We start from the raw sequence: 21150 nt of genomic DNA on the forward strand, positions 1-21150 counted from the left end.
TAGGTAAAATAGTGACAAATTCTTCTTTAATTCAACAGCTGAAAAAAGTGACTTCAACAGGTAAACAGAGAAACTGTTAATTTAGATTCATGTGACAGTAGACTATTGCTATAAAACATATGTATTAGCGAAAAATGTGAAATTGGAAATTAACCAAGTACAGAGTGTTTATATCCTGAAACTACAGTGTAAGAGGGATACTTGCTGTTTTCTCCTTTTCCTCACTGTTTTTCTTCTTTTTTGCTTGCACCTGAAGAAAAATTAAACCAAATGTAATATCCATAGAAAGTTGAATATTTTCAAGAAAATTAATTCAAAATTACTTGTAGACGATAGAAGGTGGACTAAACAATTCTTACTAAAATTTGTTATTAAAGGTAAAAATACCAAAAACTTTGAGTGTGCTGCACTCTTAAATTCCCCCGTAGAGAGCAGAATAGTTTCAACAATATATTCAATCTAAGCTAGTTCATTCATTTACTCAGGTGAATCAGTAAGCTACAAACACTATAACACCTGAAACTGAGGTTTCACTGACCTCCTCTGTCTGATCCGATTCAGATACAGATTCTGATGATAAAGGTCCATCACCACGATCTGCTTTCTTCCTTTTCCTGTGGTGATTTTTACCTTCCTACACAGAAGTAATATATTTGTGAGTAAAGTCAGGCCTTTCAAATTTCATAAAAATTCTGCTTAAAATTTAAGAATGAAATATCAGTTCTAAGTTGTGAAATATTTTAAAATATTGTTGACATTAAACTAACTACTCATCATCAACAAATTACCCTACCAAACTGTTAAAATGCTTTTAGTGAAAATAATAATTTTATGTATATTCCTTTTCCTTGTTACCAAGATACAGCAACTTTCTAGAAGTGAGAGGAATAATAATAGTCTCTTATTTTAAATAATAACACATGGAGGAGTAAGTATTTGAAAATAAGACATTTCCCCACTTTTAAATAACGTATAACTGAACATGTTTCAATATATGCATACAAACACTGCAGCTTCAGACTCTTTCTTTGTTGATGCAACCAAAAGAAAAAGCTCTCTCTATTATTTGTGTTGAACCAGGACAAGCTGTCCCTGCCAGCTGCACTTCCAACACTTCATATTTAATTTCAGTGCATTTAAAACGACAGTATTTTTAAAATTTTGATGTTGTGTGAGATTGTTTGATGAGCTACTTTTCTGCCCCCCTGCACTTTGCTCTGGACCAGGCAAGGTGTTTCTAAGACTGGAGCTACTTTTCTTCACTCAATTTCTAAGGCCAAAAAATGAAAAAATTCACGCTAATAATTTTTTCTTGCAAGGCAGGATCACACATCTCAGCTGTGCTATTGAATCTATTACAGGCACCTCAATCATTTCCCAAAGGAACTCATGAAAAGTACCATGATGCAGCCCATCTGAGAGATGGGGGATCTGCAGGTAGGGGAACACCTCTAGTCCCCAAGTGCCTTTCAGAAGATGTGTGAAAGCAGCATTACAATAAGGAACTATGGTAGACACTTGGTCTTCAAAGAGAAGCTACTCAAAAGGAGTTGATGGGAAGTGGACACTGTAAAATAGAAGCAGGAGCAACAGGGAAAAAAAATCAGTGCATTTGCCTCATGCAATGGAGAATTTGTACATCAGAATCAATACTATTGACTGAAGTAGTAGAGTCCAATGTGATAAGAAAGGTAACTGGAGAGAAAGACTTGTGTGGACTCTGAAAGCATTGTTAGTTTACCCATTGGGTATCAATAACTAAAATTGAAGTCAATTAGATTATTTACAATAAACATAATGGGAGGAACATAATGGATGTATACAAAATGGTGCGGTGGTGGGAAACAAAGAGGGTTTTTGTGCTCAGAGAAAAGACAGAATAAGGTACTTTCTCTTAAGCTAATACAATTTCCCCTGCAATTCTTCAAAGCTATCATAAGTACAGCATCTATAATTATGACTACATTTAGATGAATATATCTTCTGCTTGTTGTTTCTTAATTTACAGCAACAAGCCGATATCCTACCAGGTATGCCACTGAAATATCATCACATATATTTTTAGCTCAGTGTGACAGCTAAAGGTAAACCCCAAAATACTAGAATGCAGCTGATCTACTACAGCAGATTAGATAAATTTTTAATTTACCTTCGTAACAAGAACAGATCCAGCAGTTTCCACTAATAGCAATTACTAACGCAGGAGCTGAATCCAACTAAAAGTCTACCTTAAAGCTGAGTGCGCCGAATACCTTCTGTGTAGTTTTGGACAGAAAATTTCCATAGGTGTCAACTGAGGCATTCAATATGAAAAAAAGAAAGCTCCTTTATGTATGCAAAATGCAGTTCTGATGTAAATATTTAAAGAATAAAAATACCTTCTCTTTTTCACAGTCTTCCTTTGACTTCTTCTTTTTTGTGCTGTCCTAAATAGAAAGGAAAACATAAACCATGACAAAATTATTTCATGAAAAAGGTAGTAATCCCAAAAGCAGTCCAACCCATAGTCTTTTTCTGTCTCTTGAAGGTAATTCTTCAAAGTTATCCTTTCTACCTTGCAGTGAACAGGAAAAATATGAAAAAGACATAATTTTGATGCAGCTGCTTACTTCCTAAATGATCAGCATGAAAAGTCTGTATGGCATCAGTTAACAGTGTGCTTGCAGTACACGTAGAGAGCCTCTGGAAAAGATACCAGCAATCACTACTGTCACCGCATATAACACGGAACAGTTGGGAGCCTTTATTCTTTATCCATGTCCATCTTCACTGCTCAGGCTGGGGTTAAGCAGGTATTTCTCTGGAATTTTCTGCCTTCCAGTTTCAGCAGTGAAGATATCTCTCTCCCCCTTTATATAGCAAATTTTTTAACCTCCCATTAGCAAAAATTCATAGGTGTATGCAAACAAGATTAATCAAACTTATACCCTACTGAATTATATTCCAGTGAAAGCCTGTAATAAAGTCTACACCTAGAATCTTAACAAGTCACTGTAATATTAATATTTTGGCAAGAAGTGCAGTTACTATACACTGTAACACAGAAAAATGCGAACATAACAGAACAAATTGCCTGATGTGTCCTCTTCACTTCTTCGTTCATTCAATAAGCTTGTGTACCTACATTGCTCTACTTTCAGAAAAGGAAAAAGACAACCTCAATTTAAGATGCATTTGGGAAAAGCTTAGTTCTCCAACAAGAAACTACTCAGTCCACAGATATTTAGAAAGGCAATATTCTGGCCACTGATACCCTGCAATACCTGTATTTTCACAGATGGTGTTCAATTAAATAGCATATTCAAAAGAATTTCACAGAAAATAGTGTTAATGTAGTATTAAAACGAAACAATTGAGCAGCAAAAAAGCTACATGTGTCTGAATTCAGAAAAATAACTACAAATGGCTGGAATAAAGAAAGTTCATTTTCTAAAGATCAAATTATTTCTGTCAGGCATTGGGGCCAGTGGAGGCAGATTCCAGTCTACATGCAGAAGATACAAGTGCAGCTCAGGCACAGTGAGAATGCACAGATTTAAATTTGGAAGACAAAAAACCATATTGATATGTGAAACTCAGAAATGTTTCTCTCTTTATAACACATGTGCATATTCACCTTGCTGTCTGACTCAGATTCCGAAGTTGAGCTTGCTGAAGATTTCCGGGAGGAGCGATACTTCTTTTTTCTTCTTTTCTTCCCTTGCTTTTTATCCTATCCACAAATATTGTAGAAAAAGGAGGAAAAACATAAACTTGAATTTGTGCTCATTAGAATTGAAGATTTACATTAAATGTAAAGAAGAGGGAACACCAAATTCCTACATGTTATCATGTTCTCTTGAGGAATAAAGTATGCTACAATTGATTCTTTTATTGGACGACCTTCATAACTCTTCTGCATTGAAAAAATGTAAACTGGTGAAAAATCCAGGTTCTCTAGATTCTGTTTATTATTTAGATGTGTGCTGTAGAATCTGATTATCTGTAACAAAGATTTTTGCTCAAAAGTAAAAATGGCATGTTTGCATTTTTATGATTAGATGGGAGATTCTATTAAAAAAGCATACAATTCAATGCTAAAACAGAAACAGATCCAGTTTACAAGCCTGGAATCCAAAATCTATAGCATCCATACAGAAACTATTGAATAGATATCTATGTCTAAAATTAACAACTTTATTATATGTACCAAATGTATAAAAACTAAATAGTTTTATGCAAACCAAGCCCGCAAACAATATTCTAAAACATATTACCAAAATCTGTGTTAAATAAGCCTCATGAACAAAACCTGATAGATTCCAATAAGTTAGCTCTTACCTCATCTTCTGAATCAGATGAACTGCTGGAAGAATCAGAGCTTGATGAAGAAGAGGAAGATGAAGACAACTTGACCAAACACAACAAAAAGTGAAGCTTGTGAGATGCAGCATTTTGTCTAGCAAACAGTCAAAAGCCCATCCAAACACTCCCTTTCAAATTTCTACATTTTCAAAGTATCATCAATAAAATTTTACTTCTAAGAAGCTGATCCTACATTGATTTTCTTAAATAAAATTTCTAATTAACTTCTAACATTTTTCATTTAATAATATTTACTGATCTTTTCCTCCCTTTTATGCAGAAATAAAACTCTCCTTGTACAGAATGTATGCAAACCCTCTTTAATAAAAGCAAGTTAATTAACATCTAAAATCAAAATTACAGCTATACTTTTTCTTTCCAAGAGAACTTAAATGACAAATAGGAACAACTCCAATGCAAAAAAGCTCAGAAAAGTGAAAATTTTGCTCACCCTATTAGATTTCTTCTTTTCCTTTTTCTTTTTCTTAAAAGTAAAATAAAACAAATGTTACTTTGGCGTAATTTTTTTTGTCATGCATTTAGGTTTATATACTTTGATGGTGGCTTTTAAAATGTATTTATGAAATTCTGTGTTGGCAGCATTGATGATAAATCCAGTTCCGAACACAGACTGTATGAAATTGAAAATAACTTACCTCTTTCTTTTTGGAGGAACTCTCATTTCCACCCAGTAATTTTTCCCTGTGTTTTTCCAGTTCTTTCCTCCAATTCTAAAACCAAACAGAAGCAGTGACAGGAGCATCATGTCCAAACAGTTTTTTTAAGCTCTCCTCTATGTGACATTATAGTTTCGACAGAACCCACAGAAAATAAACAACATATAATGTTGACCAAGGCTGTAATACACTTGATTTTACACAAGATTAATACTCATCAAAATACAGTGCTAGTTCATGTGTTCAAGTTATTTGGCTTTCAGAGACCGTTACTTATCTTGAAGGTCATTAATTATGGCATTTTTGCTTTTGTATCACAGTGTTCCTGTTAGAGCACTTCAGAAAACCAGGGTACCCTACCAGAAAAACTGCAATTTTTTTCTTAGTTCTAAAAATCACCTGAAACAAAACTTCAAGACAAATTCTCCTCTGCCTTCTTCAATATGTCTGTAGTGTCTGTTCTGGGCCTCGTTAATATCAGCAATAATTAGATCAAATTACTATACACATCTTCATAGAAATGCTCTTATTTTTGTTAGGCCAAGCATACCGGATGGATGAATAAAACTCTCCTCTCATTCCACCTTTTCAATTCCTCATACAGTCTCTAGGTCTACCTAAAACCCCCCCTTCAAGAACTCGAAGCATCCAACCTGCCCCCATCAAACTGAAAGGCTGCTAGGTTCTGTCTGCACTGTCAGACACATCATGTGCTCCCTTCTTTATTATTCTGATCCTCACAATGAAGCTGTATTGGTAATGTATTGGCAAAACAATGATAATCTACATATTGTGCTGAAGGGACAGAAATATCAAGAATTAAGTAACCTGTGCATTGCAGTATGATACCCATATCCCCACATCAGCATATTGTGAATTAGCTGAATATGGCTGATGAGAGACATGACAGATTAGCCAGGATACAGTAATGTGCATAATGTGCTTCCACAGTCCAAGGCAGCATCTATGGAATATTGCAGTGGGTTTGTACTTTGACATACCAGGTACCCAGAGCTACCTGAGGGGTCTTTAACAACAGCCAGTTCTTCATTAGGCCACTATTCTCTTTAAATTAAAGACTGTGCTAGTGCTATGTTTTAAACAAAAAATCCCAACAACTGTCAGTAAAATAGAGGAAACAGCACCTCATTCAGAGACATGTAATCTTTTCAACCGTTCAGAGATTTGTTCTTAGGAGCTTTAGGAATAACTCATGGCTATTTCATGATTCCCTGCAACCCTTCCTGCTGTTCTGCCATACTGAAAGGTTCTATCCGTGCCAGTTTCAATTATTTCACACTCAAGCACAGATAAAATCAGGAAAGGAATGTGATAGAATACTAAACCAAACTCACCAAGCTAAAAGTCACGAGCACGGAACAACTGATCCTTTCAGAATAGCAGCCCATGGCCCTCCAAATCCTCGTACAACTTCTTAGGCAAAAGGTACAGCAGGAGTACTAGGGGGGACTATGCCCTTCCAGTAACAGATGAGGAGCATAATCTACTTCAACCAGAAACTCACAAACGATAATGAAGATTACTGCCTGAAGCTTATCTCAAGATACCAGGACCCAAGAAGGAACAGAAGCAGCTAAATTCATTGTAGACTAATTTCTCCCTTCTATACAACAGGAGTTACATGTGAAACTTTCTTATACTGGGGTGATTTCCAGTAGGTATGGAATGCAAGGATCAGAACAGCTGCATTTATAGCAGAGAACCAGCACATACTGTAATCAGCTTAGGATGAACAAAAAAGAAGTGCTTTGCAGTCCTATCTGTACATTGAAGGCCATTTTTGTGCCCTCTCCCATATTAATATTACATGTACATTCCTTGCCAAAGACATCTGCTTCCAGTAATACACTTTTTTGCAATATATTTGGACTCTGTGATATTAAACAAGTGAAGATTAGCACAAGAGGCTTAGGTTTATCATACCTGAAAATGCACTAATTTATTAATATAAGCACATGCATTTGTATAAATATATTTACATTTATGGCAAGGTCAAGTTTTATTCACCAGCAAGTTTAAAAACTTTTTATATAGTGTTTCTCTGAACTGAGAGTAACTCTTCACTGGTTAAGTGGCAATCTTAACTCCCGATATAAATGAAACAAAATATTTACTCATTAAAAGCTTGAGTGAAGTGAAATACTGTGGCTACTTGGTACTGTTAATAATAACAAAAGCAAAGTAGCTTGTTGGATAAGAAGAATCATAGATTGACAGCTCATAACATTACCAACCTCATTCATCTTTTCTTCAAACTCAGCCAAAGCCCTGGATCCTTTCTTTTTCTTTTCTAGTTGCTCTTTCACTTCTTCCCTACATGAAGAGGATGACAGATCATGCTTTTCACAATTAAAAATACCTTCTTCATGCCCTCTTCAATGTCTAACTTTTTGTAGAGTTTTTTTGTAGTTTAGCCTTGGTTGAACTTCCAACAGAAGAAGCAGGAAAGCATCTTAGATGTTACACATATGGTAACCTAACCCTAATAACTTAAGTACGGTAGTTAAATCCCTTTGGAAGATCTAAAGTTAACTTTGCAATTAAGTAAATTGTTCTCTAATGTCTCATAAAAGTAGGTAGAAGGGATTGAACATAAAGTAAGTTGCTGATAATATCTCAAAGTGATGACTTTGTTGGGTAGGTAAACTGTGTTCTAGGAATATACCAGCAAAATGTTTTTCTAGAGATTAATTTGTTTACAAATTAAATATAAATGCAAGGTTTAGGTATTATTTACGAAAGAGGTAAAATGACAAACATTTTCCTCTTCTGAGAAATTGTTGCCAAAAAAATACAGACAAATAAGAAATATACCTTTCAAAATGAAATACTATTGTTTTTAAAAGAGAAGATTGAAAACATATTTAGAAAATAACACCTTGGTCAGAGACAAGGAATCTTTTAAAATCTATTACTGGATATTCTAGGTAGGTAGGTACCAGTGTCATTTTAGTAAGAAGGAACAACTCTTTTACTTGAACTGCCAGAATGGTAGAGAGGTATTGCCACTTACCATGTTGGTCTTGGCCTGTTCAAGTAGTCTTGTATTGTTGGTCCTGAATTTGGTGCAGGACCTCGTGCTCTGGCCATAGCTATGGGATTCATATAAGCCTTTAATATGAAACAACAAAAAGAAATACAAAATTCATCAGTTGTGCTATGATACCAAAATATCTTCTTTTTGTTCTTCACAAAAAAATCATCTCACTCACTGAAAAATAATTCTGACTTGTTTCTAAAAATATAAAATGTTTAACTAAAACAAGTTGATTGGGTCTGGCAGAAAAGACTCAGGTAAATGCTTTCAATTTGAGTTACACTGTGGCAGAAAGAACTGATCCACAAAGAGACCATGTTCCTTACAATAATTCCCCTCCCTGAGCAGTGATTTTGCAAACTGAGAGTAGTAGCATGATTGCTGAAATATTCTTCCTTGGGATACGGAAAATGTAATTATAGTTCAGCTCGTACTCTCTGGGACAACTGATTCTATGCCTTTATCGTTCTGTTCAAAATTGATGACAGTAGATTCAATAAATTCTGCATGAAATTTCTTGCTGTAACACCAAAACAAGAAAGCAGTGGTACTCTGCTACAGTTATGCATATATGAAAATTCAATGACTTAGGGCTATTTGAGGAGGAAAAAAACTCCAAACCCAAACATACATAATGCCAATTTATGACGTATTCCATCTTTCAAACCTATGCATTCTGTTTGGGCTATAGAAGATGAAATTAAAGCTTAGAATCCATAATACACCTCCGCAATTAATGGGAAACCTATAGCAAACAATTCTTCCATATTTTTTTATGTCAACAATAGTTTGTTCATGTGAAAGGGGGGATACATATACCCCCTTATCTCACAGGTTTTCATCACATCATCCCAACACTTTACAATTTACTTCTGCAGAATGTAACACACACTGTTCTTACTGTTCAGTTTGGAGATGAGGAAAAAGATCAAACAGCCCATACAATGCTTCTTTTGTTGCCAGTCTGAGACAATTTTTTAAAGAGTACAACATTTTGTAGATTCAAAGCAAAGATCTGACCATCTGTATAGCTCCTACATGTCCAACACTGCTTTTTGTCAGGCACTCAGAAACCGCCATACACAGGAGGTGACCATTTGTGAAAGCTGTCAGAAGCAGCAGCTGTTGCCCTCACAGCAGGAGCAGTGACCACAGCAATGCTGAGTTTCTGGACTGCAAGCAGGCTGGTGGCCTTCAGCCTTCAGCTCTTGGGGATACATTTAGGCCTGGAAGAGGGACTCTGGGCTCTGCCTTGGATGGGGCACCTGGCTAAACTCCCCACACGAGTTTAGCTCATGATCTGGACCTGGATGGCACTGAGGCAATCCAAGGACTCTTTCAAGTGGAGCATTTTTTGACTCAAGTTGACTTTGCAACTCTGAGGGTGACATTTGCTGCTGTTTCTTGGGGCTTTGCTCTATGGCTTTAATTCACACAAAAAGGCTAACATAGGCAAATAAACACAGGTGTGCCAACTGAAACAAGCAGAAGATGGATGTATGCACTCAAGTAGTTACAATACTTAGAAAGAGGCATTCACATTAGAAATCTGAGTAAAATTCTCGTAATTGAATTCAACTTTGAGTGGAAAAGGAGTTCCTTTAGGAATGCAGTAAACAGTATTTGAACACTGTTTTGACTAAACAAACGTAATTTTAATGTACTAGATCCACTAGAAACTCGGCTTTCTCCAGTGAACGTGCCAAGTCAACTCTTTTTGGTTACCAATCAAGAATTTGTATCTTAAAGCTCTTTTTAATGTAATTATTTTCTAAAAAAAAAGGTCTCTTGCTGCTCTTAAATAAAAATTAACTACTTTCCTACCTGAGCTAACATATAATGAACACCCCACTACCTCCCAACAAAACTCTCTACCTGCAAAACAGACAACCACTGTCAAATGTTGTTTTTCTACTTCCTCAAACTGCCCCTGGACAACTGGCTAGGAAGTTTCCTCCCTTTCTTTAACGTTCCCACAGCAAATACATAATGACTGAGTACTGCTATATATTCCATGATTAGGAAATTTATGTCTTAAAACATGTTCTTATAATTTCAGACAGGTTTATTTATGAAGAATTACTTCACCAATAAACATTTCTGAAAAGTATTCGCACTACTTTGCCAAACTGCATGTCACTAGCCAGAGAGAGCACAGAAAAGCACCCTCAATAAAGAAAGTACTTGTCTGCACGTTCATTTTCTTCTGCTTGGCAGTTTACTCAAGCAGATATTAAGAAGGTATTTGCTGTATAGCTTTCATGCTCATGAAAAGCATAAAGAACCTTTAATCAGGTATGGTTCTCTGGGCAAGCAATACTAACTACTACTGCCTTGCAAATATCCCATAGATATGAAAAACCTCGTTTATTTTCCATCTCCAAATAGTCAAAACAATGGTAACAGAAAGATCTACAAAAACACAGGAGGAGCAAAGGGTCCAATATTCTAGAAAGCTGTGATGTACTAGAAAGCCATGATGGCACAATTAACATTATACAGGAACTTTATAGTCTCTGTAGTATAGAGAAAGATTTGCTGGCATTGGTAGGTATATCCCAACTGCTCTATTAAAAGAAAATTAAGAATAAATAAATACACACCCAAAAACATTACAAGAGGGCAATTTCAAGCTTAGGTCCGGTCTTGGGAATCTAACACTGTCAACTCTTTCTTAGTAGACTCCATTATTCTGATATCTCAATAAAGCAATCAAAGGCACTTTGCTATCCATCTGTATAATGTATATGTCCTTCATGTCTACTACTATATTATTCCACCGAGGTATGCAAAGATGTGAATGGATCTGAGTATGAACCCACAGCATATACTAGAAAGAAACAAAAAAAGGGGAAAAAATAAAAGTATTATGATTTGTGTTTAATCATAAAACTCAGTTGCAAATTTACAATGCCTAAATGATTATGAGTGTAAGGTGAAAGGCTTACATTTAAAGACAAACAGGAAGAAGAATGAACGTTGTAACTGTGTGAAATCAGGCTCTGCACTCAGGTGTGTAGAAGCGCATTTTTTGTCTGCTGAGCGCTGGCTCCCGAGGCAGCAGTGCTGCGTAAAGCTAAATTTCAGATCGCTCAGGTATAGCTAAACGCCAAGTTTAAGGAAATACGGCTGAACACGGCAAAGAGCTACTTCGGCGAGTGCTGCAACTCCCAGTGGGAACGTTTTATTTTTGTACGGACCAGGCCAGCATCTTAATCACCTTCCCCCGGCAGATCACAAAGCAGGCGTCAGTCACGATGCTGCCAGATTTGACAAGGCAATGAAAGACTCTGCCAGAGAGCCGCGGGCACGTGCCGAGGGAGGGACACCCCGCACGGGGCTCCGGCAGCTCCCGAGGGGAAGCGGGGCACGGCCCGCCTTTGTCGCCCGCCGGCGGGCTCCCGAGCCCGGCCGGACCTCAGTCCCGCCGCCAAGTACCCAGCCGGCCTCCAGGAGCCCTCGGCCCGCCGCAGGCAGCCCCGCCGGCCCCGGGCCCCTCCCGTCCCCCGCAGCGGCCCTTTCTGCCCCGCCCGGCGGCCGCAGCGCGGCGGCGGCCGGACAGGCCCGCCCGGGCCGAGGGAGAGCCCAGCTTCCCACAGCCTCCGCGCCGGAGGTGCGGCGGCGGCGGCTGTGGCGGATCCCAGAGGCACTACCCGCGTTACTCACCACCCGGTTGTCCCGCTTCCCCATGGTGCCGCCGCCTCAGCCCGGCCCGGGGTCCTTCCCCGCGCCCGGGAAGCCGCGGCCCCGCTCGGCCCCGCTCGGCCCCGCTCAGCCCCGCTCGGCCCCGAGCGGCCGCGGAGCTGCGGCTGCGGCGATGGCGGCGGCCACACAACGCCCCCTGCCGGGCCCGGGGCGCCGCAGCGGCCACCGCGGCCCCTCGGCGGCAGTGCCCGCCCCGCCCCGCCCCGCGCGGCCCCGCCCCGCCCCGCGCGGCCCCGCCCCGCCCCGCGCGGCCCCGCCCCGCCCCGCGCGGCCCCGCCCCGCCCCGCGCGGCCCCGCCCCGCCCCGCGCGGCCCCGCAGCGCTGAGGGGCGGCCCCGGCAGCGGCGGGGGCGGAGCGGGCCGAGGACGGGAGGGGCGGGACACTGCGGGGAGGCAGAATTACGCACGGGATGGGTCAGCTTGGAAGGCATCGCAGTGAATCATCGGGTCCAACCTCCCTGCTCAAGCAGGGGCGTCCCAGAGCACATTGCACAGAATTGTGTTCAGACGGTTTTTGAGTATCTCCAGTGAGGGAGACTCCACAGCCCCTCTGGGCAATCTGTTCCAGTGCTCGGTCACCTGCACAGTAAAGAAGCTCTTACTCATATTCAGGTGGAGCTTCCTGTGCATCAGTTTCTGCCTGTTGGCTTCTGTCCTGTTACTCAGCACCACCGAGAAGAGCCTGGCTCCATCCTCTTGAACACCCCCTTTAAATGAGGTCCCGTCTCAGCCGTCTCTTCTGAGGCCGAACAGGCCCAGCTCCCTCAGCCTTTCCTCGAAAGAGAGATCTCCAGCCCCGCAATCATCCTCGTTGCCCTCCGCTGGACCCACTCCAGGAGCTCCATGTCTGTCTTGTACTGAGGAGCCGCCGGCGGGGCGAGCGCCGGGACAGCCTTTGGGGGTGGCTCTGAGGGGAGCCTGGATGAAATGTAAACGTGCACTTGCATCCCGGGAGAGGGCAGAATTTCATGGCGAGGGCTTTGTCTCTTGATCCATCTAGCGGCCAGTTACAGATGGAAACGCGGTGTTACTTTTTCCTTGGGTAGATGCATAGACTAAAGTATTATGAAATAGCAGCCTGCACCGACATAAAATTCAATGAAAAGGGGCTCTATTTGGGGAAAAAAGAAAACCAAAACAAAACCAAAAGTGTGTACTCATCCCTCGGTAGCCATCTGCACTGCAAAATAAAGCACATTGTAATACTGGCAGGTTTAATATTACATTAAGTATTGGAAGTGCTAAGAGAAGCCCATGAATCACCGGGATCTACTAACATGAATTTTAAATGTCCTTTTCTTAAAGTGTTACCATTAAAAATTACTGCATGTTAGTCACTTCTTTGTAAAAATGACAAAAAGTAATTATGTTAATATGCTAATCATACAAAGCACAAATGAGTTTTGTTTCTAAAATAGTTTTTCTGTCTTCATCATATTTGGGAATAGCTGGAACAACTGGTGAGCCAATGGGAATTTGTGATACCAAATTGCTTAATAAAACCAAGAGCAGGCTGTGAGGAACCAGAAGGAAACTAAGAAAGCGACTACACCAGATTTACGAGTAAAATTTGTTCAGTTGCAAACCAAATTTAGTGTTCAAAATTGCAAGATAGTGCATAACGGAAGGGATAATGTTTATTCCTCAGAAAATAGCTGATATGTTTTAAAACAAGGATGGCTACTTTGGAAACGGGCAGTTCTCCCTGAGCTGCTTGCAATGCTCGAGAAGGACAGTGAAGACAAAACTGCATTAAAATACATACAAAATGAAGTTGGAAGTATCACTGAATATATTATGACACCCCTTTTGTGAAGCACGGTGATATTCTTGTCCTGAACGCATCTTCAGATTTGGGCCATTTTAGAGTACCCCCGTGCAATCCGGTTTTCAGGTGGCTGCACCATGGCATTGCACCCCTGCAGGCTGTGCCCAGCACCACTACAGCCCTAGGCAGCACAAGGGTGGCCCCAAGTGTGAGAGCATGGCTGTCTGTGCGTCCCTGTGCTGGCACAGTGGCCAGGCTGCAGGTCTTCATGGGCTGCAGCTCAGCTGCAGCAGAGTAGGTAACACCTAAGCTGCATCAAGTCTTCCAGGATAGAATTACTCTTCAGAAATGTTTTGACCAAATTTGAACCTAAGAGAGTTTATTCATCCCATGGTTTGCACCATGAGACTTTGAGCCTGGTACCTGGAAATAGTAAGACTTGCCATTGCAGGAAGGCAAGGGCACTGGAGTCCCTCCCTGTGCAGGCACTGGGCAGAAGGGAGTCCTCTGCTAGGCACTTCACAGTATTTTAGACTCCAATTAACTTTTCTTCCCTGGCTGTGAAGGCGGCTTGGGAGTCCAGCCAGACAAATCAGATTTCTAAAAATGGATGAAAATACTTGGGGAAAGGACTTCTGTGTGAAAGGAGACTGAGAGATGACCTTGTTTATCAAAGGAGTGGGTGGGGGGAGCAACATAACTGATCGGTACAAAATGAGGCGTGACAGATACTGTGCTATCTTGCTTTCCATTTATCAGTAAATGGCAGGTGAATGATAGACAAAGACAATGCATTTAAAATTCTTTTTAAAGGAACATTTGTTTCTATGGTGCTGACATGTGACACCTAGTGCCATCAGACAATTTTGAGGCAAAGAGGATAAGAACACTTATGTGAATAACGGGAAGAGTAACATTTGTGCTTTTTTCCCTACAAAGTCCTTAGTATTTTGCTTAATGGATTATTTTTTTAATACCATTTTCTTTTCCATAATTAGGTTTTATGAACTCACCTTCTCACAGATGAGGGCTAGGAAGAAAATTCCCATATGAAGAATTTGTATTGTAATTGTCAACAGACAGTAGAATTTTCTTCTGTGGTGTCTTGCTCTGAGCACTAACAGAGATAGAACACCAGAAAGTATACAGATCGCTGTAGTATTTCTTATGTAATGTTAAATATTTCCATGATTTTTCCCTTTTTCACAATCCATTAGCTATGGCTAACATGGGTATTTGTGACTCTGACTGGCCTCACTGCAGTTCACTTTGTGTCTGTCCCTGGCTGGACTGCTGCTTATAACCTTATAATGTGCTTAAAGACTAATTTGGAGTGTCACGTAATGTAAAGGTGGCTGTTTTTATTTAAGGCTCTGTTGCATCTGCAGCTTATAACCTTAGCTTATAACTAAGCAAAAGACTTCCGTGGTTCCTTCTACTTTCTAAGGGCAGCACAAAGTTTTGGTTCTAAGCTATAAAATCCTTTGAGGCTTTAGGGTCTGGTTAGCTTTCCAGTCATTTCTGTCAGCTTTCATCCAGGAGCTGACACCCCTCTGGATGCTTGAGCTAATACTTGGCTCACTGGAGGCCTTATTAGTAGAAGCTACTTGTATCCTGCTCTAAAGAGTACTTAATGATCTTTACAATAAGCTGAAGCTTTATTTGAGTTGTTTTGATGAGCATTTTTTGGTTGAAGACAGAAAACGTGCAGTTGATTTTGGAGTCTGATGTGTCATTTTGTGTGTGACTCAAAAACCACATTTTTACCATTTCTATACACCAAGAAATGTTATTAGTTGAATTTACAGCCAATCAAGAAAAAACAGTCAATCAATAAAGTGTGCTCAGCTCCTTAAAAGATGAAAACATCAGAATCTTTAGGAATACACAAATACCATGCATGTTAGTGCAATGGTGGATCAAGTAACCTTTGGGAAAAATATTGCATTCCATGGACAACTGAGAGCCATTATGGCTGTATTACAGCACAATTTGCTTAGACTAAAACAAAGATTTCAGCAAAGACATATTAGTGCTGAATCACAGATTCCCAGCAATTGCAGCAATGTTTTGCCTCTGGAAGAAAAAGTGATCTCATTTTTTTTTTTTTAATGGCATTCATCCTATGTAAGCAATAAAGTAGCTCAGAAATGAGAAATCGGGACAAATGAGGTTAGATTTTTATAAAACAAATTTTATATGGTAAGTGCTAGAAAAGGTGTGCATGTGCTTATGTTTCTGTGTCTGGTTGTTTGTTGATTTTCTAGAATACACATGGTGTTGAGAAAAACACTTGCAAACATACAAACTACAAAATCAAGGTTGCTAATTTTCTGTATTTAATATACAATACTTACTGCATTTGTATTCATTTTACATTTTTAGACAAAAGAAAAATATAGCTAGAAAGGTGAAGCAGTTTTAAATACAAAACTAATTTTTTGTGTTTTTACTTTTCAACAATTTGGGAACAACTAAAGAGAACTCAACACTGTGAAAAATTTTATTATATTGATTTCCATACCGAAGCCTCAGCACCCAACAATAAATACACAACTTTGCTTTTCTTGCACTGCCAGCAGCAAAACATTCAGTTCCAAAGGACTGTAATTCTGATTTAATACATTATTGATAACTTTCTGTGTGCCTTAATTTAATTCTGCTGTATTGACACATGATTAGTTTTGCAGTCAACCATCTTTACAAACTTGTAAAAGCTAAAGAATATGTTATACAGTAAGGTGCATGCTCCGATGAACTTCAATGCAGTCAATGTAAAGTAGCCCCAGCTGAGGGTGTTCTTGAAGCAGAAAGCCCCATAGGGTGAAATCTGGGACACAGAGCAGGCATGCAGTTAGATCAAAGGGCTTTGTTCGAAAGCTTGCAAAGGGAGCTCTAGAGTTTCCCAAGTGTCTGTGTTACTTCCCAGCCATTCTGTACAGCAGAAACATATTTTTTACTAAAGTGTATATGGTAATCAGCAGCTGTGCAAGAAGAGGAGAGAAGCTGCAGGATCTCCTGTACAGCAATGGTTCAAGACTTCTATACCACAGTTCACATGTTGTAGCCCCTTGATGTCATATTGATGACCGAAAGGTAACCCAGTATATTTGAGTAACAATTCAAGAAACCGCTTTTACATTTTCTGTGCCTCTGCAGGTGATATTGTATTTCACACATAGGCGATTCTAATGCTGAATGCAAAGAATGTAAAGAACACTGACTAGTAACTATTAAGCACAGAATAAAAAAACTCAATGATGCACCTTTAAAAGAAACAGTAACACATGCACCTTTTCATGTTTGTACCCTGATTAAAAGAACAATATGAATTTCAAGTATGAAGTGATACAGTGAAATCATGTCCTGTGAACAGGTATCAACGGTAGTTTAGGTAGTACAGTTTGCACCGTAGGTAACTTTCCATCTTGCAAAAGAGAATCCTACTGCATATGTAGGTAAAGTGACTTGAAATGCTAAAACCCAACATGCCAACTGTTGCACTAGTATAAACTGATACAATGCTGTAAAAGTCAACAGGACTATGCTGATTTTCACCAGCTGAGTATATGCCCTAAGGTGAATGAAGAAGAGTATTCCAAACTGCTTTGCATGTTTTCCTTGAATTATCAAATTCTAGACACCTCCAGAGAAAATGATATTTTATGATAAAAAAGGTGGAAAAAAGAGGAAAAAAAAAAGAAGTCAAACAGCATTAGAGGCTGTTTTAATTTTTTGAATGTATTTCATGTTTTTGTATTGTTTTTGTGTTTTTTTTTTTTTTTTTTTTTGTAAAATTATACTGAGAAATGTAGGTACCAAGAGAGATTTTAATTTGCTAACAGATATTGGTCTGGTGTAATATCGATTAATAAAGTTACTCTGGATGTGTCTTAGAAGCTGTCACAGTTCACAGTATTCTGTAAACCTGAAACCACAAGTTTTAATAATGCCTTTTGAGAACACAACTTATCTTGCAGATTCTGAAACCAGTATCCTGTGAGAGTTACAAACAGGCTTAACTTTATACAAGTCTTTTTTACAGTGGGATTTGTAATGTGTAAGGTAGGCACACATGGAGCAGTAAGAACTGAATCTTATTTCTGATACATTTATGTACCAGCATCCTGCTTTTCTCCACATATCCAAATGCCACTAAGAAGTGCACTTCTGAACTTTTGTATTAAAAAAAGAATGAAAAAAAATTTTGAGAGAAATAATGTTACTAGACTTAGGATTTTTATCACACATTACCTTTATATAGTATTCTTGCTGATTTACTAAACTTAAGTATTCTTATATAGACCTGAGCTGCCTGACACTGAAATTTGTAGACTTATAAGGCCAAATTCTTGGTTTAATTTAACTGTATTCAGTGGAGTTAAAAGGAAAGGAAATCATCCTAAATGATTTAAAATACTTTGAAACCCCCATTCTATTTCATGCAATTGTCCATGCACAACCCCTGCCCCCCCGCCCCTAAATTTGCTACCTTTATGCTTTTGTTTAGGCAGCAATCTTACTTCAAGCCCAGGTGGGCAACTTTATCACTGCAAAAAACTTTATTCAGTTACAAGATGCTGCACAAACACAGCCCCCGGCTTAAAGCATCTGGAATCGACAGATACCTGCTGGACCTGCTACAAACAAACTAAAGCCAAAGGCAGCCTATGTAATGTTCTCTAATTTTAATTTTTCAGACAACATTCTCCCACTATCCGTAAAATTAGCTCTACAATAGCATTTTGAAGTAATCTGCTTATTCCTTTACATATTAAGACAAAGATGCTCTAAAGCATAAAAAATATTAAATCTGAACACACATACTACTTTAGTTGCAAAACTCAATGTACAGTATGAAGCTTATGTATAATTTTTTTCTGACTGATCTATCTTTCTGTCTCTCTAAGAAGCTAGCTTCCCTTCAAAAACCAAAACTGTATACTAAATGCAAATAAAGCAGCAAGACTCAATACTTTTTTTGCAACTACCCTTTCGCAGGACTAATGTGTTTTCATAAGAAATAATATACTGAATTATAATAGCAATAATTTAGATTAATGTCAAATAACTTGAAGATAAATGTGTCCACATCTTCAATAAAAACTGACCCCATTTACTGGTGTCTTGGTGCTGTTACTAACCATGTGTCCTCACAACTACAGTCAGTTACTAAAGTAAAGCCTTTTTCTGCAAATACTTTTTGTGAGCAACTATACTCACATGAGTAAACCCCCTCTACTCTGTGGGACTGCTCAGGTGAGGTACAGTACTCATGTGTTTGCAGACTTAAGCCTTCAGACAGAAGAGTATCAAGCTAGTGAGGAAGTACAAATACACACTGTTACACAGAAAGTAAAAGACAGACATACCCACAAAAGCACCCTGTGATGCCTTTGCGAGTAATAATATAAACATTGTTTCCAAAGTATACAGTTCCAACTTCTAAGACATTATTTTGAGGGAATAATTTTTCTTTAACTAGAGCATTCGAAGACATTATACTTTTAAAGCTGTTCAAAGTAATGCAGCAAAATATTACATTAACAATAAAATCCATATGAGATTCAAAGGCAGATACAGACCACTTAAATGAACTGGAATGAAACGGACCATAAATAAATTAATCTGAATGCTTGTTAAGAATTTACATGGAAAGTAAAGACTACAAGGAGAGAATGAATGTTCATCTGTGGACTTAAATTTCAGTGCCAAAATCATATAGCTTTGCGGAGAGAACAGGTCCTATTGCAAAAATAAATGGCACCTCTATATTTTCCCTGTCTTAAGTATTTTAAAATGTGTTTCTTGCCTTAACAGAAGTGACTGCCTTGCTTGTGAAACGTGCCTGGCTAAGAGACCTCGAGACTCTTTCAGTCCCTGTTTCAATTGGAACTGGCTCTCATTCCTTACCAAAAAGCACCGTCATAATGTAAACTTTTGCTCACATTGCTGTGACCCCAAGTGGGTTGTAGGAGGGACGTTCAATCTCCAGGCAAAGTGATTTTGAACACTGTGGAGAATGACAGTGAGATGGTTTAACAGTGCTGAATGCAAGGCAGGTGTCATGGATATTGAATTCTATTTGTTAGAATTTAAACAAGACAACTGCACTCTCATGACCAGTGACAGGACTTGAGGAAATGGCATGAAGGTGAGTCAGGGAAGGTTTAGGTAGATACCAGGAAAATGTTTTTCACACAGAGCATGGTTGAGAACTGGAGTGGGTTTCTCAGGGGAGTGGTCACAGCACCAAGCCTGACAGAGTTCAAAAAGTGTTTGGACAATGCTCTCAGGCACATGGTGTGATTCTTGGGGTGTCCTGTGCAAGATCAGGAGTTGGACTCAATGATTGTGATGGATCCCTTCCAACTCAGCATATTCTATGATTATGTGATTCCCTTAACACTGACCGCTAGAGAATGATCAAATTTTTTAGACAGTGCTGTCCTGCTCTCTTTTTGAGCTGGTAAACTACAGGGTAATGAACTTCTGTTCAACTTATGCACAATAGAAAGGACAGTGGCAGTGGTGGAGGCAAAATAAAACAAATCAAACCAAAGCAAAGCTGGAAGACCACTGGGTTGCTAGACATCTAGGGAGAAAAAGCCTCTTATCTCATGATGCTGCAGTCCTTCTATCATGTTATGATAGGTAACTTCAGTTCAAAATGTGCATGGCAACCAAAACTTTCATACAAGCACATCCCCACTGAGCTTACATAAGCTACCTTGTACAGCCTCACATCCACAAACTTCTAGCCAGCATCCAATTTTTCATGTACATTTTAACTGCAACCCATGGCCACACCCACCTTTCTTAAAAGGGAATCCAAGATAAAGTCCCTGCAAGAAATCATGATGGGTTTTGGGTCTTGATTGAAAAACATTTGAGAAGCACTTCTTATTTAACTAGCACTCTGCAAACCCAGGCTACATTTTGAACCTGGTTTGTTGTTTTTGTTTTTGTTTTTGTTTTTTTGTTTGTTTTTTTGTTTTGTTTTGTTTTGTTTTGTTTTTTTTTTTTAAATCACAGATGAAGGATGATTGTTTGAGATGTATCATTTCCCTGGAATACAACATTTTCTTTTCCCACAGAATGTCGAGAAATCAGTATTATCTTTTTTCTGTAGTGGGAATTTTCTTAGGGAAGTTCTTACAACACTGCTGTTTAAAAAGAGAAAAAAAGTCAACTATCATAGAAATAGTAAGTATACTGTCCCCTCTAGATCCTGGAAAGACTTTCCTAAGGAGAATATTTTGGGGGTTAAGGTCTGTTTGTCCCTAGTACTTGTGGCAGGGGTCTTTAATCTAAACTGCCATAGCCAAAAGAAAAGGAATGAGCTTGACTGCCTACCTGAACATTTGGGACTGCTTCATAGTTGCTTTGCCTCATGCTGGGAGGAAACCTCTCCCTGGGAATAGTGATCTTGGGAAGGGGAGAGGAAGAGGGGTAAGCAGTAGGAGGCTGGCATTGCATCCATTTAAAAACTTCTGTATAACAGAAGCATCATTGGGTGTTCTTGTAAATGTGTGCATCACAGACAGTTTTCCAGGGATCTTCTGTACTTAGAAAATGATCTTCTAAATTAAAAATTGT

At 39.1% G+C, this 21150-nt stretch overlaps 1 protein-coding gene across 1 annotated transcript; it reads right to left on the reverse strand.

The window, feature by feature from the left end:
- On the reverse strand, positions 1–11921 carry FAM133B (family with sequence similarity 133 member B). Its single transcript, XM_027749088.2, has 10 exons — positions 11746–11921; positions 8056–8153; positions 7277–7355; positions 5001–5075; positions 4796–4828; positions 4321–4389; positions 3617–3712; positions 2379–2426; positions 539–634; positions 1–250 (listed from the first exon to the last, which is right to left on the reverse strand). Exons 1-10 carry the CDS (start codon positions 11767–11769, stop codon positions 182–184), a joined length of 687 nt encoding a protein of 228 aa, XP_027604889.2. The 5' UTR covers positions 11770–11921; the 3' UTR covers positions 1–181.
- Positions 11922–21150: the final 9229 nt, after the last annotated feature.

This window comes from Pipra filicauda, unplaced genomic scaffold (genome assembly GCF_003945595.2).
Source record: "Pipra filicauda isolate LSUMZ 115617 unplaced genomic scaffold, ASM394559v2 scaffold105_size2325265_pilon, whole genome shotgun sequence".
NCBI classification, from domain to species: Eukaryota; Metazoa; Chordata; class Aves; order Passeriformes; family Pipridae; genus Pipra; species Pipra filicauda.